This window comes from Protopterus annectens, chromosome 8.part1 (assembly GCF_019279795.1).
Source record: "Protopterus annectens isolate FY-2018-M chromosome 8.part1, PAN1.0, whole genome shotgun sequence".
Lineage (NCBI taxonomy): Eukaryota > Metazoa > Chordata > Ceratodontiformes > Protopteridae > Protopterus > Protopterus annectens.
Window position 1 is genome coordinate 111,494,863 of NC_056742.1, and position 14,427 is coordinate 111,509,289.

General features: G+C 38.3%; 1 protein-coding gene across 3 annotated transcripts in view; it reads left to right on the plus strand.

Annotated features, from left to right (window-relative positions):
* Positions 1 to 14,427, plus strand: part of DEF8 (differentially expressed in FDCP 8 homolog) — a 1,140,218-nt gene that overhangs the window by 477,460 nt on the left and 648,331 nt on the right. For all 3 annotated transcript variants that reach the window (XM_044081732.1, XM_044081731.1, XM_044081734.1), the window contains one exon: positions 1,693 to 1,834. In XM_044081732.1, coding sequence (XP_043937667.1) covers positions 1,693 to 1,834 — 142 coding nt within the window. The remainder of the gene's footprint in view (positions 1 to 1,692; positions 1,835 to 14,427) is intronic.

The following is a 14,427-nucleotide window of genomic DNA, read 5'->3' on the forward strand; positions in this document are numbered from 1 at the left end:
ACTCTTCTAGTGCAATCTTCAAAGTAGCATTCAAGAGATTCAGCCAACCTTCAGCTGCTGATGCCTTCACCTTTAGTGCCTCATTCTCATTTAAGGATTGTATGATGTCCGAGAACTCACTGACCACATCTGTTACCTCTTTCAGCTGGGCATCATTCTCGTTAACATAGTTGTCAAGTTTGGCATTCTTTCTGCATTTCATTAAATATCATAACAAGCATTGATTCCTGCTGATCTGCTTGGCACTACACATTCATGTCTGCCTGCTGCTTTATTGTCCTGCATAGCTCTCCTTTCCAGTTTTTCAAAAAGTTGGCAGTCCAGGGCACTAACCATAAGACTTTTTCACTCAAGAACATCCTCTGTACATTAGATTAATAACTTTATTCCTGCACTGGTGGCATTAGTCCCGTGCATGTCTTAACCAACTCGTGCCATTACTGGAAGTCCTCAACAATGTATATTTTAATGTTATTAGATACACCTACCAATTATATGTACACATTACATTTTTGCAGTATATTTTGTAGAATCTCAGTCTTGTAGAAGTAGCATGGTTTACTCTCTCTCCACCATATTCCAAGTTTCCTCTTTTCTCTATTCTGTTTTGCTGTATGTTTTTCATTGTTAAGAACATTTGTGCATGTGTGAAAAACTTTGAGTAAGAACAACTAAAAAAATATTGAAGTGTGTGGTAGACTGCATGCTGTAGTTTGGTGAAACCAGTTTATTAAAGCAAATTAAATGACATTTTGATAAACTGCTTTTATTTGTGTTTGAAAGTAGAAAAGTTACGTTTAATAAAAGATGTTTTGATTATTTTTTTATGAAGCCAGTCGATTCAGCATTTTAGGATTTCAGATGTCACAGTGAGATGAGTCATTTTCAGATTCATGTGACTAGTGGTATTATTTGGAGGCATAAAGAGAAAAAGTTTTACTTCACTGTGGGTATCTTATCTGTCTGTAAACCTACTTATAATGCTGAAAAAATTATTTTATGGGATAACATGAAGGCGTGGAAAATTATACATCTGCAGTTAGATTAAGCATACAGAGCTCCTTAGTTTTGTTTGAAGATCATCTCACATAGATGAGACATTCATTATCCTTTTGTAGAAAGATATCCCTTAGCAGCTGAAAACATAAATATTACTTTGCTCCGTGTTTTGTACCTTTACAAAGTGCATATACTTTGTGGTAAATTTTTGAAATGTTAATCATTATACTGGTGATGTTAAAATATTTGTTACTGCTTTAAAATGGAGTCCTAAGTTTAAGAAATTTTATACGCTAGCAAACTACATGTACTAAAAATATGTCTTTGCTCTTAACTCATTTCTCAAACATTGATGTAAGTATGCTGTCGTTAAGAATGTTTTAATTTTAAACTACAAAATTACATACTTCCTTTGACCAATATTCTTTTTTTGGCTTTGTAAATGTGTGAGTGAGTGAGTGAGTGCACGTGTATGTTTGTATACTTTGAAATGTAATAAAAAAATTGTAAAATTGTCATGAGAGATTGTTTCTGGTTGCACTCATAAGCTGCCTGAAACTAAAAACTGTTATGTGATGGAGGCAGATACAAGCATTTGGTCTAGATTACCGTCATCATAAAATGAGAAATTAATGATTTGGTACCTCTTGGCGAGAGTGCTGATGCCACTTGTATTTCTTTGTTTCTGAACAGGACCCTGAGGAGGATGAACCCAACATACGGTGCTTGTTGGAACACCGGTTCTACAAAGAAAAGAGCAAGAGTGTGAAACAGACATGTGACAAATGCAATGCCATTATCTGGGGTCTAATTCAAACATGGTACACCTGCACAGGTGAGTTTAAACATAAACCTTTGTCCAACACATACATCACTATCATATCACAGTTAAGTACTACTACCTAGAATGCAGTCTAGCCTCCAAAATTCACAAGTTATCCCAGAAAGTAATATTGCATCTACACAGCACAGAAGAGATAATGTGTGTCTGGTTTGTAAGCCATTTGGCAACCCATCTTACAACGAAGGGGATTACATTCAGCCTAAGTTTATTGGTAATGGCTAAATGTGGGATTGTGTTGAAAGCCTTTGCCAAGTTGAGGTATGAGGTGTGCACAAATCTGCCCTCACCAGTATTCTTGGTCAAACTTTCAAAGAAATCCACCAGATTTAACAGGCAGGATCTGTCCTTCACGAAGCCGAATTGCGTAGGATCCAGAGTTTGAAGGTCACCTATGTCTTTATTTATGAAGTCCATAATGATACATTCTGTGGCCTTACAGATGAGGCTGGTCAGGCTTATGGGTCTGTAATTCCCCGGGTCTGTTACTAGGCCACCTTTGTGGAGAGGAAGAACTGTAGCTGTTTTCCATTCCGCAGGAACAGAGCCTGTGGTTAGGCTATGATTGAAAAGGGTACTTAGTGGTGATGCTAGTTCATGTTTTAGCCTGTTTAGAAGATAGCCTTTGATGTCATCTTGTCCCATGGAGGCAGTATTCTTTGCCTTGGACAGGGCTTTGAGGATCTGCTCTTCAGATATATAAAGTGGAGTGAAGTTTGGGTGAGGGTTTGTTGCAAGTTAGGAGGGAATAAGCGAGTGAGATTTTCGCCAAACCTATCTGCTAGCAGGTTCGCCATCTTTGTGGGGTCAGTATGTGTGATACCATTGGCCACCAGTTCTCCACATGCTTGGGTACTACCCTTTTGGTTATGTACATAGCTGTAAAAGGCCTTATGGTTATCCTTGGCAGTACATGCTAGGTTTCTCTCAAAGGACCTCTTGGAGGTTTGACAAGTTGTCTTATTTGCCTGTAAAGGCTGAGGAGGGTGCTTTTCCATTGTTGGGTCCTTGTCTTTGTTTTCTAGGACAATATTGTAGAGTTTGTTGATGTTGAAAATTCACCATGGCAGCTTGATTTTACTTGGGGTTCTGGCTTTGATTCTATCTGGTACAAACAAATTTATACGCTTATACAAGCGATTGTACAGGGCTTTAGTGTAAGCTTCGGTGTAGTTACCACTTTCAACTTGGGGTGGGGCATGGAATGTATTTATACCTTCACCTAGGAGGGTATAGTTTGCCTTGCTGAAGTGTTTTAGTCTGATTTCACCCTTTGTGAGTTCTGGTGTTGTGTCAGTTTGAAGGTGACTGATTTGTGGTCAGTTTTAACTAATGAGGGTCCAACAATTGCAGCAGTACACCTGTTTGATATGTTGGTGAGGACCAGATCTAGAGGGTTTGTTCCTCATGTCGAGGTATGAACAGTTTGTTCCAGGAAATTTGAATTCGCAAAGTCAAGGAACTTTTGTGATAGCGAGGCTAGAATAGGTTTCCCAGTTGACAGTGGGATAATTGAAATCCCACATAAGCAGTGTGATTGGTAAAATTTGGATTGTCTTCATTTTGGTTAAGTAGGCTGTGTGGGTGTTATTGACCCATGGAGGGGGATCTAAACATGGCTAGGACTTGAATGGGGCTCTTACCCACCATAACCTGAACCTGGAGTAACTCTATGGAGTTGTCCAGTCTAACTAGACTAGAGGTGAATTTATCTCAAATGTAGATTGAAACACCGCCTCCTTTGGTCATTTTACCATATAAAGGTGTGGAAGGCATTGTAGCCTTGCAGGGCTGGGGTAATCTGTGAGGCCTTAAACCAGGTTTCTGTGACTGCATAAACATCTACATCTTCTAGTGTAGAGTGCAGTTTCTGGTTTAAGCTCCTAGCATTTAGCAGCATGACCCTTATTTTGCTCTGATTGGTTAATTTCACATCAGTAATGATGTTTTTGAGACCTTGCCTAAAAAAAAGCAGTATGTATTGCTTGCATCACACTTTTTTAGTTTTTACAGCAGATCAGAAAGTCATTACACTTGGCTAGTATTCAGAGATGGAAATCAAAACATGAAAAAGACTGTTTTTACTACTGTTCAAAACTTGCATCATTCTGATGCTTTCTAGACAGAAAGTGGCACTCATGCATAACATCATAGCACTTAGCTTAGCATTCATAAATCCACGCAAAATAAAATATGAAATGAAATGAACAGAAAACTCTGTTTACTAATGTCTTAGATTTGCATTGCTTATATGCTTTCCTGCAAGGTAGTAGCAAGTCAGGTCATAAAATTCCTGAAGGGCTATTTTTCTCTGAGGATAAAAAGTACAAGTGAAACTAATGAATGACTCAGTGAGAGCTGTTATGAGTACAACTGCAGTATGAAATGGACTTTGTCTAAGACCACTGTACCTTCCTGTAAGCACTCCTTCCCAATGCTGGCAGCCAATTCTTGGACATGCTCAGTAAGCCAGACAGAAAATGTAAACAAAGACGAGAATTGAAACAAAAAAATCTCTGGACTGTCCCATTAAGTCTTTATTTGTGAATTATCCTTTATCTGTATCATTGTAATGAATGAACTAGGTTAATCTTTTATCTTTCCTGTGGCTTGATTTCCGTCATCCATTCATGATCTTTTCTTCCATTTTAATCTACTACTTTGTCTTTGACTCCCTACCAGTTTCCTAATGTATTTGAGTGACCATACCATAACATAACCCCACCCCCACACAGTTCCCTTAGGAAATATAAAGCAAAAAGACTGAGCGGGTTTCTTCCCAGAGTCCTCAGAAATCTGTCTGCTAAATTAGCAAAAATCCATTATAGTTATTTGCAGCAGATCATGGCTATTGCAGAAGTGCTATCCTTTATAGTTATTTGCAGCAGATCATGGCTATTGCAGAAGCGCTAGAGGAACAAATGCAGCAAGTGTGCTACCCTTGCACAAGAGGTGGAAAACAATCGTGAACTACAGGACTGTTAGTTTAACAACAATTTGTCAGAGAAATCATGAGTGAATCATAAGTTGAAGGTTGGTAGTTCTAGAAGACAGCAGTTGCCAGGCTAGCAACCAATATGCTTTTGTGGCCAACCTAGCTATCAGTAAAACCTGATGCAATGTTATGATGGTTTACAGTAAACTTGACATGGGAGTACCAGTAATTCTGGTCTGTCTGAACTTTATTGGGATCTTATACTCCGCTTCTCATAGGAGGCTGATGGGAAAAGTGAGGGATTATGGGTATGATCAAGACAAAAGAACTGAATAGCTACATACTTGAATGATTGGGCATAGAAAGTTGTAGTGAGATGAACAATGTCAAGAATTAGGAGATTTTGTCCTGTATTCAGTAGTCTTCAGTGTATGTGTCTCTGAAATCAGAGCGTAATGAATAGGTTCAGCTTTAGTACTGATGACACCATGATGGCTGCAGCAGTGGCTGATGAGAGGAAGAAGCGAATGACAGCTTTGGAAAGACCAAACAAATGGACATAAGGGTGACAGCTGAAGTTCAGTGCAAACAAATGCAAAATATTGCACACAGTTTTCAACAAGTCTGGTATGAAGTAAGAGCTAGAGGATGAGAATTGATGGGAAAAAGGTAAGAAAAAGCATCTGGGGTGAGTTGAATACTCATGGACTCTCATTGGAAGCAAAGTCAAAGGTCAGTGGCAGTAGCAAAAAGAATGCTGGGGTATATGCAGGAAGACAGATTCCAGAAGCAGGGAGGCAGTATTTCCATTTTACAGTCATTGGTCAGACTACACCTTGAAAACTGTACATAGTTCTGGAGACTGTATAAGAGAAAGGGGCATTAGGCTGCTGGAAGGACACACAGATGAGAATAGTCTTTGGGATGGAGGGAAAGGAATATAACTAGATAGTAGAGTACAGCTGTTTCCACATGAGACCGTAAGTGTCACAGTGGATATAATACAGGTACAAAAACTCACGTCAGATGATTATGAAGGGTTCTTTCTGAACAAGAAACACAGGAGGAGGAGGAGGTACAGGCAAACAATTGTATGAACTAACTGCTCCCTGGATCGTTCAAAGTACTTTTTCATAGAGAGGGATGTGGATCCATGGAGTGGACTACTGGAATGTGTGGTAGAGAAGGAATCCACAGAGGTTAAAAGGGCATAGGAGAGGTGAAAAATAATGAAGGAAGAGTTAGGAATGGAAAGGTGTAGAATGTTAAATCCACTCAAAATGGCAGACTAGATAGGCTTATTGCCTCCTTTGGATATTAAGTAAATGTAATATATATATATATATATATATATATATATATATATATATATATATATATATATATATATATATTATTTTATTTTATTTTATCATAGCAGTATTAGTGGCACAGCAGGTAGCATACTGACCTTTGGTGTAGTAGGATGTCAGGAGCAGGTGCCAAGTTGGAAGCAACCTCTCCTTTGAACAAGCAACTAAGGTCACTGGTCAAATCCTCTAAGGCTAACTTCAAGTCCAAATTGGCCACATCCACTAAGGACAATCACAAGGCCTTGTTCACATATGTCTGCAATCTCAAAAGTAACACCCAAATCTGCTCTGAACTGGTGGTCAATAACACCACATACACAGATGCCATAGATATAGCCAACCTGCTGGCAGACAGGTTCAGTGAAAACTTCATCCCCCTGTCCCTCCCATCAGTAAACCAGGACATCCCCAGCACCTGCCCCCTCCCCTCATCACCAGGGAGCAGGTCCTTAATGCCCTCTCAAAGGCAAAAAATGCAGTCTCCAAGGAACTTGATAACATCCCTGGCTGTATCCTACATGAACTCGGGCATGAGCTCTCAGCTCCATTAGGCACCCTAGTCAGCCAAAGCCTGAACACCAGCTTCATCCCAGCTGAATGGAGGATAGCCACTGTCATCCTCCTACACAACGATGGAGCTTCCACTGACCCAGGCAATTTATTGGCCTATTAACCTAACTAGCCTGATCTGCAAGGCCATGGAATGCATTATCATGGACCTTATAAACAAGGACATTGGCAACCTCCAAACGCTTGACCCCACACAGTTATGTTTTGTCAAAGGGAAGATCGTGCCTGTTAAACTTGGTCGACTTCTTCAAAACAGTCATCAAAGCCATGTACGAGGGGAAGATGGTACACATCCACCTACTTTGGCCTAGCCAAATCCTTTGACACTGTTCTCCACTCCGGCATAATAGATAAACTCTCCCAGCTAGGCATCAACCCATATGTTACTGGATGGGTAGCTAACTGGCTCACTGATAGAACCCATTCAGTGAAAGTAGGGTAAACCACCTCTAGTAGAAGACCTGTAACTAGCAGTGTACCCCAAGGATCATCTTGGGGCCTCTACTGTTTGGGTCAGCCAAAGCCAGTGGTCTCTGGCTGACCAAGTTTGCAAATGACTGCAAGCTGGACACTGCCTTAAATTCCCCTAGTGATGTGAACATCCTCCAAGAGGGCCTTACCCAAACTAATGACTGGTGCCAAAAGCATGGCCTGAAATTGAATTCCAATAAAGGCATCATTATCCCCACTGGGGAAATTGGCATCCCCACTAATTATCACATTAATAACAGCATACTAAGCACACAATCAGTTGAGGGACTTGGGCATCCAGGTTGATAGCAACCTCAATTTTGACCACCATGTTGCCTCCATTATACAGAAGACTTTCTACATGGCCCTCCTCATAAATAAGGGTATTTCATCCAGGAGCAACGAAATCATAACATCCCTGTACTCCTCCCTTATCAGACCCATTATCGAGTACAATGCCCTCTTATGCATTTACTTTGCCAAGCACATGCAGCATTTGAAAAGACCACAGAGGTTCCTGACCAGGAAAATCCAGGGTCTCAAACACCTATCCTATACAGATAGGCTAAAAGCCCTATCCCTCTACTCAGTCTCATACAGACTGCTCATAGGTGACCTGTGTGTGGCATACAAGGCCATCTCAGACCCAGCCTTGATGGAGTTGCTGCATATCTGTAAGACAAGCTCCACTTATGCAACCTGCACGCAAGGCCTTGACTTGGTCTGTGACATTAATAGAACTTGTTGGCAGGATAGATTTGTGTCCCAAAGACTGCCCCATCTGTGGAATGGACTCCCTCTCCATGTCAAGCAAAGTACTTCTCTAGCCCTCTTTACGAGGAACCTAGACAACTGGATGGGAAACGGAAAATACACTCCCGGGATCCCACCTGTGTCCCTGCTGGACAGGGGAAACAGGTGCTGACTTTGAGGGGAACATGGGCGAAATTCTTGGCTAGGCTTATAAGGAACTCTGGGCCAATAGCCTAGTATCATCCTATGAACCTATGTAGGCTCTATTCCCTCACCAAGCAGATCAATTGCTGACACTGCTGTGCAGCATAAGGGGGTACTGCATTCCTGAGTGTGCTATCCCTTGGATAAGACATTAAACTGAAGCCCCATCTGCTTAAGTTGGTGGTAGCTCAGAGGGATGTAAGATATCTCAACACACATATCAAAAAATATAGGATAATTTATTTATATACAAAAAAAACTTTTATTTCCAACATGTTTACAAATACACAAATATATAGATGTACAAATATATTTACACATAATTCATAAATTTCCTTAGTCATAGTAAATTTTCATCCCTATTAGACCCCCACTCCTATTTCCATACCCATCTTCTGATTTTACTTAATACTGTTGCTGAAATCCATTTACCATTAAACACAATTTCATTTATTCTTTCATTACATATAACCAATATGACATAAATGACTTTTATCTTTTCCTTTTACATATTCTTTACTCCTGTTATTAAAATATCCATATTTAATCATATCCATGTTTATTTAATCCACTTCGTATATATCTTTCAAAACCTCTTATTTACATAGTTTTCCCCATAACTTATTTATTGTTTAACATTTCAAAAACACATGTTCAGTGTTTTTTTCTTTTTGACAATATAAACATATTCTATCACTTTTTTTTTATATGGCATATTTCCTTTTACTTGCAATTTATCACTTACTAGTCTCAATAAAAATCTTGACATTCTACTTTCTGATTACACCATCTGCGTCTTATTTTATAGCTTTAATTTTGCATCTGTTAGATTTTCCCATGGATTTCCATAGTAATGTTTTATCGTTACATTCTTGTACCATAGTATTCTTTCTTTTTCTGTATCATCAATTTTTATTTTCCACAAAATGTTTTTTCTTGGTAACATTTTATTTCTTCATTTATACACTCTTTTTCTCTTTTACTCTTTTTTTTAACCATACCCCAAAATGTATCTACTTATATTTATACAGTTTTACTACTAAGCTCTCGTCCTTTTCGTTTATCCACTTCAACACTTTGCACAAATTTAATGAAGCAGCATATGCCATCAGGTTAATTAACCCTAAATCTCCTTCCTCTTTATTTACATACAAAAATCCTCTTTTTACCAGGTCTATTCTAGAACCCCATATAAATGAAAAAAATATCTGCAATAATCCTTTTCAAATACTCTTAGCAGCGTAAATACACTTGCTAAGTATGCTGTTTTCCCATCAGTACTGAATTTATCAAATAAACCTTTTTTCTGAATGATAATGTATTTGTTCTCCAGAAAAATAGGTTTGTTTTATTTTTTCTGTTTTTTTCCCCATTGAATTCTACTTGCATCTTTATTCCCAAATTTTATACCTAATACAGAGAAATGTTATGCATTGTAAAATGTATACCCCTAACTTTACTATATCACTTAAACCATTACTTTTGTGTTTAATTAAAGCCATCCATATCACCTCTAGATACTCATTTTGGAAAGTGTTGCATTATTTATCCAGATTTTGTTTTTTGCATTTATATTGTCATCTGCATATGTTAACAGGACTGGAATTTTTAACACTTCAGGTGTTAGATACCTCGCTTCCTTCATATGATAATTTATTTCACATACTGTCATATTTATAACTAATGCAAAGAATGCACAACTCACTGGGCATCACTGTGTAACACCACTCTTCATAAGTACCTCTTGACTTAGCTAGCTATTTATATGTATTTTTACTTTATTATTGCTATATGCTGACTAACATAATTTCCTTTCTCACTTATTTTGTATTCTTTCATTGCTACCCATAAGAATTCATGTCCACTTATATCAAATGCCTTATTTAGGTCTCCTATCATGGTTTTCATTTTTTCTTTTCTATTCATAATATCCACAGTTTCTCTGTCATTAATAATTCTGGACAGCTTTCCCCCTTTACACTATATACATTGTCTTCCATGATATTTTCCATTTTAGTTTCAAATCTCTTTTGTATTATTTTCATAAAGATCTTATAATCATTGTTTTTCAGTACTATCTGTCTCCAATTTAATTATCTTCTATCTTCATTCCATATGAATTTAAGTATTCTACTATGTAATTCATTATACATAAAACCTTCATTTAATCATTCATTCAAAGTCTGTAATTTTTTTTTTTGCCAGTCCCTTAAATTTTTATACATCCCGTACCCTATTCTATCTGGTCCTGCAGCCAAGTCTATATTTACTTGTCCTAATACTTTATCTAGCTCATATAAACAAATCTTCTTTTCCAACTCCTTATTCTGTTTTTCTGTTAACTGTGTTACTTTCCATGATTTTTCACTACCTTCTTTTTTTTCTTTAAACATTTCTTGTACATATTGTACTACACTAATTGTTTCCTGGTTTCTTCCTATTTTTCTTTTACATTTTTTATTTCTCTCATTACACTACCATCTTCTTTTACTAATCTGCTTAAGTAACTTGATACTTCTTTTTTTCCTTGTAAAGAATGTATTTGCTTATATAACAATTATTGTAGTTTTTCTTGATTTCTTTCATATAATTATTTTCGTTTGTCGAAGTACTTTCTATCATTATGTTCTGAATCTTCCAATGATAGAGAGATATTAAAAAATATACTTTTTTTGCAAGAAAATATTACCAGTATGTGAAAAAAGTCAAGTTTCCACAAGGTCATGATCCAGTCCATCCTGCCATTTCTACAGAAGGACAATTGGATGTGCTCTATAGATCTTCAGTTTGCGTACTATCACATCAAAATAAACGGCAAATCTGACACCAGTACAGAGCCTGGAATTTTTTGGCGCACACCCAAACATGACAACAGAAACTGCCTCTTTACCCTCTCATCACATAGACATGCTCAGATTTCAGGTTCATCAGATTCATTCTTCAGGCTTTGGGGTCTATGGCCACAGTAATAGTCCTACTTCCATTAGCAAGTTTGTTCTTCATTGGACTGTAGCTGTTTGGCAACTCCTTTCTTTTCCAGTCAAGCTTACACCAATATGCAAGCACCATATCCATTTGTGGATCCAGTCAGGTGACATTTTCCTAGGTTGACCTTTGTTTTTACTGCTCCCACTGGCCATGGTGACTATGGAGGCCTCCCATTTGTGGTGGTGGTGGGGCATTATTTGAGAAGGATGGTCCAAGGAATGTGGTCCCTCCAAGAGACCAATTTGCGTATCAGTGTACTGAAGATAAGAGTAGTCCTGTTAGCTCTGTAGGCATTCCAAGATGCACTTCATCTAGGTACTGTTGTTATTCAGACCAACATGTCTGCAGCCTGGTACATTAATAGTCATGGGGGAACCTGATCTTACCCTCTCTGCTGGGAAGCTGTGAGTGTGGCAGTAGGCAATCTCCAACAACTGCTTTTTAGTTGCAACGCATATTCTGGGGGAAAAAAAACAACATGCTACTGGACAAACTCACCAGATCCATTATGATTCCTCATTAGTGACCTCTCAAACAATCAGTGGCGGAGGAAATTTTCCATAGTTTGGGCCACTTTTGCTGTGACCTTTTTGCGTCCCCCCAAAACAACTGCAGCAAGTATTTTGCTGTGATCTTGACTGAGAGATGCTCTAGTAAATATTTGGTCATCTGGTCTCCTTTACACCCACCCCCCACTTCCCTTTATCCCCAAATTCCTACAGAAAGCAATTTGGTTGAAGTGCTAATTCATCCTCATTGCACCCTACTGGCCTTGTCAGGTGTGGTTCCCTTTCCTTTGGTCTCATCTTTGTTATTCTCCTTGGATACTGGACCCAATTACAGATCTCCTCTCACAACCCTCAGGGATGAGTCCTTCCCAATATCCCAGTCCTCAAACTGACCGCATGGTTTCTCCAGTTCCAATAATAGCCAGACAGCCCAGGCTTTCTTAACCAGTATGTACCACTCTATTATCCTTGCAAAAAGACTCTACCAAGAAGGTTTACAAGACCAAATGGCAACGATTTTCCCTTTGGGCATTAAGAAATAATGTTGATCCCTTTACTGTCCCTATATCTGCTGTTCTTGATTTTGTGTCTGCTCTCTTCAAAGAAGCAGCTAGTTTCTCTGTGATTAAGCTACAGGTGGCAGCCATATCAAATTTTCATACAGGGGATAACTTGGAAGAGGCTAAACAAATTTTTTTACGTAAAGCTTTCTTGAAAGGCACATTTCTGCTTAGACCCCAAGTAAAAGATCATTGACCTTCTTGTGACTTGACTATGATTTTACAAGATGTCACTCAGAAGCAGTTTAAGCTTTCAGAAAAAAAATGATTTAAAATTACTGTCTTGGAAAACAGCCTTCTTAGTAGCTATTACTTTTCCAAAAAGAATTTCTGAACTCCATACATTATTTTCAACAAAGACAAGCTAACTTTATGGTCAAACCCTTCCTTTTTACCTAAGGAGGCTTCTGAATCTAACATTAATCAATCCATTCATTTGCTGGTCTTCTTTCCAAATTTTTCCAACAAAGGAGAATACGTGCTACATCTCCTAGGTGTTGATAGACTATTATGTTTTTATCTACATAGAACTAAAGACATCAGAAATCAGACCAGCTGTTTGCATCTTTCTCAAAAAATTGACTGGATCATCCAGTATCTAAAGCTGAATTGGCCAAATGGATAACTAATTGCATTACACAGATTTATTCACAACAAGGCATTTCTCTACCAAGACTGCCTAAAGCCCACTCAACTAGATCCATGGCCACTTCATCTGCTTTCTGGTCAAGAAATTGTATTGATGATATTTGCGCAGCAGCCACATGGTCCAGTGCTCATACCTTTGTTGCTCGTTACAAGTTGGGCTTAATTTCCAGAAGCGAGCTGCCTTCAGTTTATCGGTTCTCCAGAATATCTTTCCATGAGGGCCACCCAAGATTCACATAGCTGGGGACTGTGTCCCATTCACTGAGAAAGAATGAAAAGGACAACATCAGATATGAAAGTTATGAACTCACCACCATAACTAGGTGTCTGTGTTGTCCATTTTCATTCTTCCGCAACTTTCCCTTTCCTATATCATCTATAAGAACCTGTTGGAGCTCTTGTTGGAATTTAAGACGTTCTTCGTGTTTCAGTGTTGCAGTCATCACATTTGGGTTAGCCCTGCCAGGGTAGCCCTCAGTCGGCCCGAATACCAAAGGCTTAGTTTTTCTGCGTCGGTTGCTGTCACTCCAAGACTGACATCAAGTCGTCAGTGGTATAAAAACAGGCAGCCGACACCATTACATCAGCCTTTCCTGCTGAGGAGGCTGAAGCAGAAGCAGTTTGCACGAGTGCTGGTTGGCCACTACCTGAGTTTTTCATTTCCGAATTGAAGTTGAAGTCTTCTAAAGCTAAGTACCCCATTGGGGATCCTTTTTTTCTTGCTCTAACCCGATGTTAGAAAAATCACAGAGAAATAGCAGGAACCGTTAGTCAGAACACCAGTAAACGCAAAATACGAACGAACCAAGCACACTGAAAATAGCTTGAAACCAAATTTATTATAAAACTAAAATACAAACGCTTTCACCTGCCCAATGCAAGGCTTTTTCAAGTATAAACAGCACATACAATTCCACTATTTAAATACTTTTTATCCTCAAAAAAGACGTTCGTTGCGTTGAGCTTTAATTGCCAGTAGAGACCCAAGGGGAGGTGATTGGGAGAACTGGTTGAGCTGTAAGGAAACCTACTGGCAATTAAAGCTCAATGCAACAAAACACCCTGGGTCTCAACGATTATATATCTTTAAAGCCTTGTTTATTAAAGAAGGCAATGAAATTATAATTCCTGTATGGGTGTATACATGTACACACATAGCCCCTATTAGATACTAATATGATAACATATACAATTTGATTGGAATACTTACATTTATATTTAAATATATATATATTTTTTATACATTTCTTAATACATGTTTTTAACAGAAGGATGGGAAAACAATACATGCTTGGTTGTAGTAAAATACAGGTTCCGCACATTTTTATTAGTGTTGTTCTTCTATATGTAAAAATAATAATGTTCCTTTAAATATTTGGCGCCTTTTTTTAGGATAAAGGGTATTTAAATAGTGGAATTGTATGTGCTGTTTATACCTGAAAAAGCCTTGCATTGGGCAGGTGAAAGCGCTTGTATTTTAGTTTTATAATAAATTTGGTTTCAGTGTGCCTGGACCATTCGTATTTTGTGTTTACCGATGTCAGAAAAAGTTAACAGTGGTCTCGCCTGTGGAAAGCAAATACCACACCGAGACTTT